The 16103-nt window shown below is 40.5% G+C and overlaps 1 protein-coding gene across 1 annotated transcript in view; it reads right to left on the reverse strand.

Annotated features, from left to right (window-relative positions):
- The window catches only part of KITLG (KIT ligand), an 83289-nt gene extending 67767 nt beyond the window's left edge, over nucleotides 1-15522 (reverse strand). Inside the window, exon 1 of the mRNA XM_050935852.1 lies at nucleotides 15298-15522. Within this exon, the coding sequence (XP_050791809.1) occupies nucleotides 15298-15312 (15 nt within the window). The 5' untranslated portion in view covers nucleotides 15313-15522. The remainder of the gene's footprint in view (nucleotides 1-15297) is intronic.
- Between the last annotated feature and the right edge of the window lie 581 nt (nucleotides 15523-16103).

A 16103-nucleotide genomic window follows, 5' to 3' on the forward strand; every position in this document is an offset into this window, starting at 1 on the left:
TTGGGTCTAATTTGTGCTGGCAGTTTTTGTTGTGGAGAAAGGACTGCTATGTATATCACTCAAATTTAATAATTTCAAATAGGTAGCAATTCTGAATGTTAGGGATACTTTTGTCTCTCTAAAATAGTCCAAACCTAGGAATTCTGTCCAGTATTACCTATTGGGAGCTTAGATATTATCCAGAGGAGAGTGCCAAGTAGTATTATACAAGTTTTCTAAATTAAATTGGTTGCCTATTGTTCATAATCCCACATATGACTCCAAGTTGAATTAAAAAAAATCTGTTCGCTTGCACTTCAGTTCAAATGGGAGCTGACATCCAGATCTGTAACTGTTTTAAAAGGTTTGGCGAATAAACTTGCATTAAATAATGGCATAACTGAATGCATGACACAAACCATCCTGGCTTTACTTTACAATTAGTGACTGAGGAATGGAATTTAAGTCATAGAAACAATAAACCATTCACGTTTCAATTTTAGCTCCTGTGAGTTCCAAGCACCTCTCTTCACCTGTTAAATTACTTTGAAGATATGCAGTACATTTAAATAGACCAAACCTGACTCATCAATGTTACCATAGTCTATTAAAGTTAGGCCATAAAAGTCAGTGTTAGTTATCATGACATCTTAGTCCCATTTTATACATAAACATACACACACATGGATACAGTTTTGTCAATAACCTAGTCCCAGATTTGGACCTTAGCGTCCAAAATATGGGGCTTAGCATGAAAACCTCCAAGCTTAGTTACCAGCTTGGACCTGGTACTGTTGCCACCACCCAAAAAATTAGAGTGTTTTGGGGCACTCTGGTCCCCCCAAAAACCTTCCCTGGGGACCCCAAGACCCAAATCCCTTGAGTCTCACAACAAAGGGAAATAAACCTTTTCCCTTCCCCCCCCTCCAGGTGTTCCTGGAGAGATACACAGAAGCAACCTCCGTGAATCTAAACAGAGGGATTCCACCCTCCCCGTTCCCAGCCTGGAGAACAGAATTACCGAGAGTCAATCTCTCTTCCCCCCTCACCCAGAGTGAATGCAAAGTCAGGCTAGTACATCTAACACACACAGGTTTTCCCCTGACTTCTTCCTCCCACCAATTCCCTGGTGAGCTGCAGACCCAATTCCCTGGAGTTCCTCACTAAAGAAAAACTCCAACAGGTCTTAAAAGAAAGCTTTATATAAAAAAGAAAGAAAAATACATAAAAATGGTCTCTTTGTATCAAGGTGACAAATACAGGGTCAATTGCTTAAAAGAAATATGAATAAACAGCCTTATTCAAAAAGAATACAATTCAAAGCACTCCAGCAACTATAGACATGTAAATACAAAAAAACATATAAATCCTATCTGATCTTTTGTACTCACAACTGGGAAACAGAAGATTAGAAAGCAGGAAATAGAAATCCCTCCTCATCCGAGAGAGCATACAGGCAGAAGACCCAGAACAAAAGACTCACACACAAAAACCCTCCACCCAGAGTTGAAAAAATCCTGTTTCCTGATTGGTCCTCTGGTCAGGTGCTTCAGGTGAAAGAGACGTTAACCCTTAGCTATCTGTTTATGACAGCAGCACATTTAAGTAGACCAAACCTGACTCATCAATGTTACCGTAGTCTATTAAAGTTAGGCCATAAAAGTCAGTGTTAGTTATCATGACATCTTAGTCCCATTTTATACATAAACACACACACACACGGATACAGTTTGTGAAGAGTTAGTAATGTGCTGAAATGGTAGTAATCTGTCAAGATAGCTACCATTTCAGTTTATGACTTGACTGTTATATTACACGTATAATTGAAGAGCTAAAAAATATAAAGAAAATACATTAAACTATTAAAAAGAAACAAAGGAACTATATAATTAAAGATCCCGTGTTAGTAAATCTAAGCACTCATCCAGAGAAATTGCTGGGTGTCAAATTGCTCGCATAAGCAGAGAACATGCATCGCTTTCTTAGTAAGGAAGAAATATTGTTATCTGTAACTTAACGAAAACTTTATTTCCATGTTGTTCCTCAATGCAAACAATTTTGTGATCTAATACTTACAGTCAGGTATCATCCTAAACCCCTCTTTTTAAAATACCTGACAATCATTCAAACTGGAATTCTCTTTCTCAAAAAAGTTTAACTGTCTTAATTTGAGACCATATTCCTGGTTTCACAGTGAGAATAGTGACACTCAAAGATAAATGTTCAGAACCAATGAAAACAGTGGTTTAAGATTATATCATATAGGACTCAAAATAAGGTAAATAATTTCTACTCTGCCAAGTTTGTGCTGTGTTAAGAATAAAAAATTGCCCTCTGTCTTACTTATTTCAGAGTGCAACAAGGAGTAAAATTCACACTTAGAGATTATGTGGGCCCTGAAATTAATCAGTTGAAGGAAAGAAGAGCAGAATGAAGGAGAGAGAGGGAGCACAGTAGCTGAACAGATTGCATCTGAAGCCTTGTCTCCACCTCAACAGTTAGCTTGAGTTACTACACTCTACTCAAGCTAGCTTGGCTTCAATGAGAAGCAGCCACATCACTCCAGCAACAAAGTGACTAGTTAAGCAGTTGATACATTGTGCTAACTCAAGTTTGTAATCAGTAGCTGCATTCCCACGGCATTACAAGCTGGAGCTTCAACCGCATTCCAGCTTCAACTCATAACCTGTACGAGCTAACTAGCTTACATTTAAAGCATCAGTTCGCACGAGCTAGAGATTTGTGTGTGTGGATGGCAGTTAGGTTACAGGCAACAATCAAGTTGTACCTGGAACAAATACTGTAGTGAAGACAAGCCCTGAGAGTGAGGAAAATACTTATCTGAACAGAGCTTCAAATAGCACTGTCCCTCCACAGTACAACATCCATGTCATTTTACTGTTGATATATCAACTGTGCTATATCAAATGTATTCCCATTGGGCCAAGCCCACATGATAAAATATTTTCAGTATAACAGCAAGAAAAAATATTAGCTTTAGTTTTCCTTAGACTTATTCACTCAGTGCTTAATTTGTGCAGGGCTGAGCCCCAGCACCTTTAGGCTTCATAATTTATTGCTGCATTAGTTATGAATGTATAAAACTGCTTGAGCCCCAGCACCTATTTGCTTGAGCATCAGTACCTCTTTCATTATAAATTAAGCACTACGTTCACTCTTTCCATTTTGCACGTCCCTGCACTATAAAGAAGTCCAACAGCACTTTCACAGAATTGACTATGCAGTAAAGCAAGCAAGATTTAGCATTCCAGGATAGGTACTTACAGGGATTCATATCTTAGAGGGGAAAAAATAAGGAAAGAATAAAAGACGGATCTTTGAAATTTGAACACTTTCCCTTCACTCGAGCCTACACATATGATCAGTTGTTATACAACTGAACAATTCCATCTTACATGAGTTTAAAGCATCATTGCACATTATCTGGTATTGTCAACAGAATAGAAATGCTACGGGAGTAAATGTGCAGTGGTCACCACTGTGGGGAAAAAAAATCACCCTTTGGCAACAGTTAATACACAGTTAAAGTTATTTCTTATTCTTGGTGTATGAAAAACTGTGGTATCTCAGATACCACAATGTGGTTACTGTTAGCAAATGTTGACTTTATACTGGCAACCACTAGCACACATGGGAAATTAGAATGAGCACCTGGGGGGTTTCACCTTCCTCTGCAGCATGAGGCACAGGTCACTTGCAGATTTAAACTAGAGCAGGGGTGGCATGCAAGCTGATTTTCAGTGCACTCACACTGTCCAGGTCCTGGCCACTGGTCTGGGGGGACTCTGCATTTTAATTTAATTTTAAATGAAGCTTCTAAAACATTTTAAAAATCTTATTTAATATATAACTAAACTATTGTATGTATAGACTTATAGAAAGTCTTCTATAAACATTAAAATGTATTACTGGCATGTGAAGACTCGGCACAACAAATCTGAAAGGTTGCTGACCCCTGAACTAGAGTAAACGGTGGATTCTCTGTAACTTGGAGTCTTTAAATCATGGTTTTAGGACTTGAGTAACTCAACCAGAGGTTAAGGATCTATTTCAGGAATGAGTGAGGTTCTGTGGCCAATGGGAGCTGCGGGAAGTGACAGCCAGCATGTCCCCATGGCTTCCCGCATCTCCCGTTGGCCAGAAATGACAAACCATGGCTGCTGAGAGCTGCAGTGGGCCATACCTGCAGACGGTCAATGTAAACAAAATGTCTCCCAGCGGATTACCATGATGGGCTGCATGCTGAAGGTTGCCAACCTCTGAACTAGATGATCACAATGGTCCCTTCTGACCTTAAAGTCTATGAGCACAGCTGTGATATAACAAGTAGTAATTTGTCTCTGGAAGAAGCAAAAAAGATTACCTGAAATATATGCCAAAAATAAAATCAGTATCAGTTCTTTGACAATCACATCTTCAGAAGTGAAAGATATTGCTACTGAACAGTAATGCAAAGGCAGGCAATAAATAATGGCACAACATCCTGCTTTCTTGTATTTCTCCATGTTAGAGTCTCTTTAGGGATAACTCATTGCAGGAAAATCTCTGTCAGACCTGCTTATCTCATATACCTTAAAAGGCTCTTCCATGAGCTACAAGATTGTAAAATTCAAGGTCCTTTCTTCATACTTCAAGAAATGGTTCACGTGAAGGCAGTGATCTAAATCTCTTTGAAATTTTGATTAGGGCTGACAATTAATTGCTGTTAACTCATATGATTAACTCAAAAAATTAATCATAATTAATTGCAGTTTTAATTGCACCATTAAACAATAGAATACCAATTGAAATTTATTAAATATTTGGATGTTTTTCTAAATTTTCAAATATATTGATTTCAATTACAACACAGAATATAAAGTGTACAGTGCTCACTTTATATTACAAACATTTGCACTATAAAAATGATAAACAAAAGAAACAGTAAAAACAAGGAGTCCTTGTGGCGCCTAGGAGACTACCAAATTTATTTGGGCATAAGCTTTGGTAGGCTAAAACCCACTTCATCAGCCACACGGAGTGGAAAATACAGAGGCAGGTATAAATACACCGCACACAAAAAGTTGGGAGTTGCCTTATCAAGTGTGGGGTCTGGACACCATCAAATTAGGCCTGAATAAAGACTGGGAGTGGATGGGTCACTACAAAAACTAATTTCTCTCTACTGATACTCACACCTTCTTGTCAACTGTTTGAAATGAGCCACCTTGATTACAGCAGCCTCACTAGGACTACAAAAGTGATTTTTCCTCCCTTGCTATTCAACCCTTCTTCTCAACTGTTGAGAATAGCACTCGTTACCTTAATTGGATTAGCTCGTTAGTACTGATCCCCCACTTGGTAAGGCAACTCTCATCTTTTCATGTGCTGTGTATTTATACCTGCCTCTGTATTTTCCAGTCCATGCCTCTGATGAAGTGGGTTTTAGCTCACGAACGCCCAAATAAATCTGTTAGTCTCTAAGGTCCCACAAGGACTCCTAGTTGTTTTTGCTGATACAGACTAACACGGCTACCACTCTGAAAAGAAACAGTATTTGTCAAAAAGTGACAAAGAGTCCTGTGGCATTCTTATAGACTAACAAACGTATTGGAGCATAAGCTTTCAGTTCACCTCATACACGTACTATAGTGCAATCTCTTTAGGCTGAAAGTGCTACTTTCAAAGGTAGATTTTTTTGGTTGCATAACTGCACTCAAAAACAAAACAATGCAAAACGTTAGAGTCTAAAATTCCACTCAGTCCTGCTTCTCTTTCAGCCAATCACTAAGACAAATAAGTTTGTTTACATTTACGGAAGATAATGCTGATCACTTCTTATTTACAATGACACCAGAAAGTGAGAACAGATGTTCACATGGGACTTTTGTAGCTGGCATTGCAAGGTATATATGTGCCAAATATGCTAAACATTCATATGTCCCTTCATGCTTTGGACACCATTCTAGAGGACATGCTTTCATGCTGATGATGCTCGTTAAAAAAAGTGCTAATTAAATTTGTGACTGAACTCCTTGGGCAAGAATTGTATGTCTCCAGCTCTATTTTACTCGCATTCTGCCATATATTTCATGTTATAGTAGTCTCAGATGATGACTCAGCACATGTTCATTTTAAGAACACTTTCACTGCAGATTTGAGAAAACACAAAGAAGGTACCAATGTGAGCTTTCTAAAGATAGCTATAGCACTCAACCCAAGATTTAAGAATCTGAAGTGCCTTCCAAAATCTCAGAGGGATGAGATGTGGAGCACGCTTTCAGTACTGTTATACAAGGCACTGGTGAGACCTCATCTGGAATACTGTGTGCAGTTTTGGTCTCCCATGTTTAAGAAGGATGAATTCAAACTGGAACAGGTTCAGAGACGAGCTACTAGGATGATCCGAGGAATGGAAAACCTGTCTTATGAAAGGAGACTCAAAGAGCTTGGCTTGTTTAGCCTAACCAAAAGAAGGTTGAGGGGGGATATGATTGCTCTTTATAAATATATCAGAGGGATAAATATTAAGGAGGGAGAGGAATTATTTAAGCTTAGTACCAATGTGGACATAAGAACAAATGGATATAAACTGGACCCTAGGAAGTTTAGACTTAAAATTAGATGAAGGTTTCTAACCATTAGAAGAGCGAAGTTCTGGAACAGCCTTCCTCAACGGGAGTAGTGGGGACAAAAGACATATCTGGCTTTAAGACTAAGCTTGATAAGTTTATGGAGGGGACAGTATAATGGGATCCTAATTTTGGCAATTAATTTGAAAATTGATCTTTGATTATCAGCAGTAAGTATGTCCAGTGGTCTGTGATAGGATGTTAAGATTATGGGATCTGAGGTACTACAGAGAATTCTTTCCTGGGTGCTGGCTGGTGAGCCTTGCCCACATGCTCAGGGTTTAACTGATCGCTATATTTGGGGTCAGGAAGGAATTTTCCTCCAGGGCAGATTGGTAGAGGCCCTGGAGATTTTTCGCCTTCCTCTGCAGCATGGGGCACGGGTCACTTGCTGGAGGATTCTCTGCAGCTTGAGGTCTTCAAACCACAATTTGAGGACTTCAATAACTCAGACATACGTTAGGGGTTTGTTATTGAAGCGCATGGGTGAGATTCTGTGGCCAGCATTGTGCAGGAGGTCAGACTAGATGATCATAATGGTCCCTTCTCACCTTAAAGTCTATGAGAAGTCTTAAAAGAGAAACAACTCTGATGTGGAAACTACAGAACCTGAACTACCAGAAAAGAAAATCAACCTTCTGCTGGTGGCATCTGACTCAGATGATGAAAATGAACATGCATTGGTCCGCACTGCTTTGGATCATTATTGAGCAGAACCTGCCATTGGCATGGACACATGTCCTCTGGAATGGTGGGTGAAGCATGAAGGGACATATGAATCTTTAGTGAATCTTGAATGTAAGTATCTTGTGATGGTGGTTACAATAGTGCCATGCGAACACCTGTTCTCACTTTCAGGTGACACTGTAAACAAGAAGCGGGCAGCATGATCTCCTGCAAATGTAAACAAATGTGTTTGTCTGAGCGATTGGCTGAACAAGAAATAGGACTGAGTGGACTTGTTGGATCTAAAGCAGTGTCGGGCAACCTGCGGCCCATTGCCAACACACGGCCTGTCACAGTAATCTGCTGGTGGGCTGCGAGGCAGTTTGCTTACATTGACCATCCACAGCATGGCCATCTGCAGCTCCCGGCCAATGGGAGCTACAGGAAGCCACGGGGATGTGCTGGCCACTGCTTCCCGCAGCTTCTATTGGCTGGGAATGGCGAATCGCAGTCACTGGGAGTTGCTGGTGGCCATGCCTGCAGACGGTCAATGGAAACAAGTTTCTCGCGGTGCGCCAACAGATTACCATGCAGGTTGCCCACCACTGGTCTAAAGTTTTATATTTTTTAATTTTTGAAAGTAGTTATTTTTTGAACATAATTATACATTTATAAGTTCAACTTTCATGATAAAGTGATTGCATTACAGTACTTGTATTAGGTGAATTGAAAAATACTGTCTTGTTCTTTTATACAGTGCAAATATTTGTAATAAAAATAAATTTAAAGTGAGCATTGTATACTTTGTATTCTGCATAATAATTGAAATCAATATATTTGAAAATGTAGAAAACATCCACAAATATATAAATAAAGGGTATTCTATTATTAACAGTGCGTTTAATGGCATGAATCACAATTTTTTTAATTTCACAATTAATTTTTTTAATTGTGCAATTAATCACAATTCATTTTTTAATCAATTGTCAGCCATAATTTTTATAAGGATATAAGTTGCAGAGATCTTCAAACCTTCACAAACAGCGAGATATATAAGCCCACAATTGGAAGAATAATTTCTGGAGAGTACACTGTATATTGATCTAGGTCCATTCTCCTAATAGGAGAGCAATATAACAAGTAAGAAGGCAAGTAAGGAATGCTGGAGACAAGAGGTGAGATTGTAAAGTAAAGGGAGCTGGAAAAATTCACAAACTAATCAGATAATTAGATAAGTATCTATAACAATTTTCCAAATCGTTTGAGCTACCCATCATTAACACCAGTTATATCTGGGGAAGTTACTATGTTAGGTCACATTATTTAAAAAAAATTACAATTATATTTGGAAGAAACAGAGTATGGTCTTTAGGCAACAGTTTTAAATTACTCTTCTATTAAATTGTAATAGAAAACTCTCAAATAAAAAAAAAAGTAATAGGTTTAACATATCTAAATTATTAGAGACAGATTCTGCTACCCTTACTCACAATGTGTAATATCTTACTAAAAATCAATGGGACTACTAGATGTGAGTAAGGATGGCGAAATCAGGCCCTTAATTTGAATCAAGTTAAAAAATACAATCTTTTAACCATTCCTGTGCATGCAACATTAACATAATAAGTAAGAGGTCTTTTTCATACTGAAGAAACTACAGAATTTTCCTCAAGAGGGAGGAAAGATGGTTCAGTGTTTGGGGCACTAGCCTGTAATTCAGGAGATCAGGGTTTAATTCCCTGCTCCACTGCATACCCTTTGTAATTCACTTAGGCTCCCATTTTAGAGGTAAGTAATTGACTTTCAATGAGACTTGAGAGCCTAAGTGCTTAAATCACTACTGAAAATGGGATTACACTCTAAGTCACTTAGGCCTTTCAATGCCGTTAAAATTCTGGGCCTTAGTCTCTCTGTGACTCAGTTTCCCACGTGTAACATAATAATAGTATTTCCATCTCTCACAGGACCTGGTGAGGATCCATACAGTAAAAGATTATAAGGTGCTCAGATACTACAGTGATGATTGCTCATTAACAGGGTTAAAATATGGTCAATCTTGCACTGTAAATAGAACAAAACCCATCTTCCTGATCTATGCTACAGAGTCTTGACTTCAGCATGTGGAATGATTTGGCAACACAGTTCAGTCCTGTATTCATTTCCAAGAATGAACTTTGCTTTAATTATGTCATGAGACTTAAGTAGTATAACTTGCTATGTGCCATACAGTAGTTTCTGAAAAGCAGATGAGGTCAGAGCGAAGGGGCCAAACCTTATGGTTCTTGCATGTCCAGAAACTGTCATTAAAGTCAGTGGAGGTTTGGTGTGTGCAAGGACCCAAAGAGATCTAAACCTAGAGTACAGTTCTTTAAGATAGTTTTAGGATGGTTTCCCCATCCATGACCACAATTCATCTAATATAGTTTATGGTCTATGTTATCATGACCCAAAGTGTTTGCTAATCCAAGTTAGTAAATTGAGTAGACTCTTATCTCAGCGGAAATAATTTATCAGCCTTTATTAACCTCAACAATTTTGCATGGACATTGTTTTAATTAAAAACACTTGACCCAGAATTTTATTTTTTCCTGGCAGATCCTAAGTGTATTATGTTTTCCATTTTCATTCTTATACAGATAAATATCTGATATTTACACTTACGTCTGGTAATAATAATTAAAACCTCCCACCACAATCAATACATGCTGTATACAAGAATTTATTTACTACATTAAATGTGTTTTCATATATTAAAAACTCACAGAATAAAAATTAATAAATACAATTAAATACACTGCCCCAGCTCAGATAATTACCAGCAATAAAAGTCAAAAAAAGTGAACCTCCCTCTCTCCACTCACGTTATATTCTTCCATCTCCTTCATCTCAAATCCCAGGAAAACAGATCAGTTTGAAGTGTATTTGGAAGGTTAACTAATCTGGCATACCAAAGACCAAATATAGAATCAACGCTTCCATTTTCTTCTGTCAGTTCCCACACCACTCAAATGCAATTGCATAGAGGGATATTTTTCATGCTTTGCTTTAAATAATGGGTGCTATGTTTACATTCTACATACTTAGCATTGCCCTCCCCAAGCCAAAGTGAACATTTTGCCAACACTGAACTTTCGCACCATATGGTGATTACGTGAGCCAGTGTACCATTAAGCTACATAACATCAAACTGATAGGACAACAGTAACTTTAGCTAGCATCTCAGTTTTAACTGGTTGAACAATAGGACAACGTGAATTTCAGTGATAAAGTCAGACTTACATGTCAGAAATAGATTATTGGGACATATTTCATATTATACAAGAAATTTCCCCCTACACTGGATCACAAATTACAGGTACACAAACCCATGGACATGAAATGCAAGCGAGCAGGGCAAATCACCATATTAAATATCCAAAACACCCCCAAAAAAGACAGCAGTCTTTTAGACCATCCTGCTGGTGTTTCTTTATAAGCCTTCCTTCAGAGTATTCATAATGCACTGTCCACAACAAATTAAGTAAACCAGTCTTCTAGAGACAGAATCAAAACTGGGTAGGGAGGAAGCCCTATCTGGACTCTCAGCTCAGTTCTCTGAGGACTGGTTATGGTATGGCATCCTCCTAGCTCCTAGACATTCTGTTCTGTCTCCCAAGCAGCATCTGTGGAGATCCATACTTTACTTCTGTGGACTTCAAGAGGAGAAAGAGCTACACACTGCAATCCATTTGAATAACTGTGCAGAGCAGGAGAGACTGATTAGAAGTTCAACCTTTGTTTGTTGGGAATGCCTCTGAATGCTTTCACAATACATTGTTTTGCACTGGACACATATCTTCTTTTTTGTTTTAGCATGCTATTATGCAGGACAGAAATATATAATTTGCTTCTCCGCTTTCTGTCAGCTTCCTTCTTATATAGTTTGATTGTACTTCATACTAATACACAGGCTTCCTCTCCAGTGCCCAAGAATGTAGTAAAGCTAAGACTGTCCCATGAACGAAGCCCAGAAGGTCACGTAACCACTGGCATTGAATGCACCCATTCAACAGTGAAAAGCTTCATTTTGCCTTAAGCTCTTTTCCACTATTAAGGTCTCCAGGAGGTTGTGTCTAGTCTGATGCTGCAGGTCAAAATTCTGAAACATTTAGCCATTTCAATAGTGGGTGCCACTACCACTAGCTCCAGTTTTTCTAGTTAGCTCTGTGTGATGACCCCTACCTGTACTGTTTCTTAATGAATCTGAACCAATTTAGATTGTCCTTTAATTAAACAAAGAATAAGAAAGTCAGAGATTTACTAAATATTCTGGTAAACAGTATTATAGCATCATTACTCGCCATATTTTCTCATATTTAAAAGGTTGTTTTGCCATAAGTGATATTGTTTGTTTTCATATTATGTAATATTATAAAATATTATATAAAATAATATAAAAGAATATAGACTCACTTCCAGTATTAATGTTTAATTACTAAGAGCATAATCCTGCAAAGCCTCTCATGAGAGTAATCCTTCAATTAGATTACTTCCATGGGACTAGTCACATAGTAAAAATGGAAAGGATTGGACCCTAAATGTTAAACCATATTTAAAAAAAAGAGAATTACCATCATTTTTTGACATAGCCAGGAGCTGTTGGTGTGTTTAAAATAGAGATTTTATTTTTTTACCAAAATGCATAGTTTTTGAAGAAACAGTTTCAGCATTTAAATTATTGATGAACCAATTCTTTGCAGTATCCCTAATTTTGTCAGGTCACAGACTGTATGACTGCGGAAAATAAAATGATAAACTTGATCGTGTTCTTTTGAACCAAGTTTTTAACAGCACATATTTTTTCCACTGTCCATCAGCACTTTACTTGTAGATATGTATCCCTCTACTAGTCCCTTAGCTGAAATAAAAAGAACGAGTACTTGTGGCTCCTTAGAGACTAATAAATTTATTTGAGTATAAGCCCAGGAAAGCTTATGCTCAAATAAATTTGTTGGTCTCTACGGTGCCACAAGTACTCCTCGTTCTTTTTGCTGATACAGACTAACATGGCTACCACTCTGTTAGTTGAAATAGTTAAACACCTTAGGGTATGGCTACACTTGAAACTTCAAACGCTGCAGCGGCAGCGCTTTGAAGTGCGAGTGTGGTCGCAGTGCCAGCGCTGGGAGAGAGCTCTCCCAGCGCTGCAGGTACTCCACATCCTCTACGGGTGTAGCTTGCAGCGCTGGGAGCCGCGCTCCCAGAGCTGCGGCACTGTTTACACTGAGGCTTTACAGCGCTGTATCTTGCAGTGCTCAGGGGGGTGTTTTTTCACACCCCCTGAGCGCGAAAGTTGCAGTGCTGTAAACCGCCAGTGTAGCCATGGCCTCAGTCTTGTGTAACATTATCTTAAACGTAAACCAAGATTCTTTTTTTTCTATTTAAGTAGTTTTTCAAGGCAGTCTGATCTTGCTCAGCTTGACCTTTCTTAACACAGATCTAGTGAACAACTTCCTTCCCAGCCTTCCAATCCCCCTCCTTTTCTCTGCAGCAATCATAATGGATGTTTATGTAAATAGGGAGGAACAAGACAACACTAACTCACTTCAGTGCAATTCCACTATTTGATTAAACACACCATTTTGTAGTTTTCTTTCTCTGTATGTAGAAATGGATAGTTTTAGTGAAAAAATCTTTCAGTTTACAGTTCCCTCTGCTTTGATCTCTTCAGGGTGATGATTAGTTTGGTTTTCTCCTCCTGTCTGTTTGCTAACCCATTACCTTAGCTCACAGGTTGAATTCTGAAAAGAACACGCAAAAGCTCTGCAGGATGCAAATTATTGTGTTGTTTGGTGGTTTGTTTGTGGGGGATGGGTTAAGTTTGGGGGGGGGAGGGGAGCACAACTGCTTGAAGGCTGACAAGTTGCTTCACATCAGTGACAGAAGCAGTTCCACAAAGCTAAGCCACTATTTGAAAACCCCTGAGCTAAACCATATGCTATGGAATGCCAGGACTTCCTGCTTTTCCCAGCTGAATGGGTGGGATCCATTATGCCTGCTTTGCTCTGTATTTGTGAATTTGGAAAAATGTTTTGATATTTTAAAAAAGTTGAACATTTCCTTTCACTAGGACTGTAAATTACTTTACCATAATTCTTAACTACTTGCTGAACAATTTCATTCTCTTCCCCATAAACAAGTTTAAAAGTAAACTGGTAGGGGTTAGAGCAACATGCTGGCTCTCTCCCGGTATCCAACCCATTTTAAACAAAAAGTATAAAAAAAGATTATAGCAAAGCAACACTAGTGAATAACATGTTCACTGCTGCTTTGCTGAGTTTGCTCACAAGGTTTGAAACAATAGTTTGGAGGTGTCAGCCACCCCCATTCAGCACAAGTGAATGTTAAGACATGGCCATTTACATCTTGATCATTTTAGTATAAACATGTGGTTGGATGTCACATACATTAAAGATGGAAAAGATTAATTAGTGCTGACACCTAGAGCTACTGCCAGAAAGTTTTGGTCCCTACACAGTATATTTTCTACTGCCATCTCCAAGCCAATTTTAAACATTCCAAGTGATGGGGGCTTCCTGTTCCACCACTGCTCTTGGAAGACTATTAGCCTCTTAGTAGATCACAGGGAGGAAATTTTTCCTGATTTTTTTCAGCGTGATTTTTTTTTAAACCATAGCCCATTAGTCCTAGATGTACACCAAGGCTCTAAATGAATGATCAGGGAAAAGGACCATGTGTGCGCAGCGGTAACAGAGAGAGGAGAGGAGCAAAGTGGGGAGCCTCCAGATAAGGAGAAAGGGGAACCAGCAGTCACCAGAAGGGTAGCAGCTGCTCACCAAAGGGAGCAGTGAGAGTAGGGCATGGCAGGAGTTCCACTATTCCTTCTCTCTCTCCAACAGCACGATCTTCTGAGATACCCTTGGCTCTCTCTGATGTCTGTGGGAGTTGAGGGTACTCAGCACCTTGCAGGATCAGGCCCTAAACTCTTGCCTTTAAACAGTTTCCAGTGATTTTTGAAATAAGATTATTTTCCTGCTGCCTTCTTATCAACTGTGCCTTCCCTCACCCCCTTTTTAAAATGTAAACAGTACAGTAATTGTAATCTCACATAGAACTTGGGAGAAATAATGGCACATAATCCACCAAATGTACAGAGCAATTCTTTATTACTGGGGTGGGAAAGGGCAAGGGGAAGAATGCCAAATAGCCATCTAAAATGTATTTGACATGCTATATAGTACAAGCTACTTGAATGAAGCTAGTGACCATGACCTATATTTCGCCTCGAGTTATTTCATGTTGTGGGTCCACTGTGTTTAGAACATACGTTTCTAATGTGTCTATCGCACACAACACATGTAACTTATTTATTGAGGTCACATTCCCAGCTGACTTCTGAGATCTTCTATGATAAGATTTTTACTTTCTTGGAACTTTTCCACAAATTGCTTGGTACGTGAGAATGCCGATAGGAAGGATTCTTCAGCTCCCCCCTCCTCCGTAAAATAGCTATGTTATTATTAATCATTGGAACCGATCTGCCCTTGCAAGGCGTCCAGAACCTCCCGCTTCCCATGCCAGCACTGTCTCGCGTTAGCGACAGCTGAACCTGAAGCACCCAACCTGCCGAGGCTTAGGTGGTGGAAAAGGGGTTTACATTTCTACTCCACCCAAATCCACGTGCTAGCAGCTATGAGTCTCTCTAATAATCGAGACTTTAATAAACTAAGCCCTTTAATACTCCAGAGCCTGAAGCAGATCTTAAGGGACAGCAGCCAATCTCACCTAAAACCAGTTACACAGCCAGGTAGGGCAAGCTGGCTCCCGAATTACCTCTAGCGCCTGCATCTTGAACGCTTTTCTCTGCATGGGTCTGGCCAGTGATCAGATTCGTCCCCAGCACGCAAATTTGTTTTTTTAGAAAAGTTCCCATTGAGCTGCGCGCCTCCTTGAGCCCTCCATCCCCCCAGCACCTCGGATGCTCCCTGCCTCCTGAAGCGCGCTGGGTCTATGTACTCACTTGTGTCTTCTTCATAAGGAACGACAGCGCTGCAGTCCAGCCCAGCCGGCCGCGTGCAATCTCCCTTCAGCGGCACTGTGGCTCCAGCATAGTGCAGCCGCAGATAGTCCACGCATTGGGGTTGCCCGGAGCGAGCGCCCACTCTCTCCGCGGCCCCTTGGCTCGCAAGCCGCGCTGCTCGCTGACTCCACGGCGTGAGCAGAGGCGCTGACTGAGGCCGGAGCCGGCGCCGCGCCAGTTCTTTTATAGCGCCGCTCTGCCTCCAGCAGCAGGCGCAGTAGGAGCAGCGGCAGCCCGAGCCGGGGCGAGACACGCCTTTCCCCTCCCTCTCCTCCCACAGCCTCCGGGAGTGGGGAGCAGAGGCCGCGCCAGCGGACAGGGAAGTTTAACGCGTTACCAAGCTGAGTTTGCCCGCTCCCACCACGGGCGGGAAGCCCAACCCGACTCTCCCCTTGGGGGCAGGCGTTAGCCAGGGGCTTGCTGCTGATTGGGTTCAATTCCCAGGCCTGGGTGCTGCTTGACCTGCTTTCCATCAGGTATGGGGCGTGTGCGGGCTGGTTCAATGGCTCTCAGCACCCCCACTATACAAATTGTTCCAGCAGTGGGTATACACCGTTGTGCTGTACTTGGTGCAGGCCAAAGTCAGTGCAGGGTGCTGACAGCTCAGAGTGGGAGCCCTTTAACCAGGGCTGCCCAGAGGATTCCGGGGGCCTGGGGGCTTCGGCGATGGGGGGCCCCCGCTTCGGCAGTAATTTGGCGGTGGGGAGTCCTTTCGCTTCAGGACCCGCCGCCGAAGTGCTCCGAAG

Source organism: Gopherus flavomarginatus, chromosome 1 (assembly GCF_025201925.1).
Source record: "Gopherus flavomarginatus isolate rGopFla2 chromosome 1, rGopFla2.mat.asm, whole genome shotgun sequence".
Taxonomy (NCBI): domain Eukaryota; kingdom Metazoa; phylum Chordata; order Testudines; family Testudinidae; genus Gopherus; species Gopherus flavomarginatus.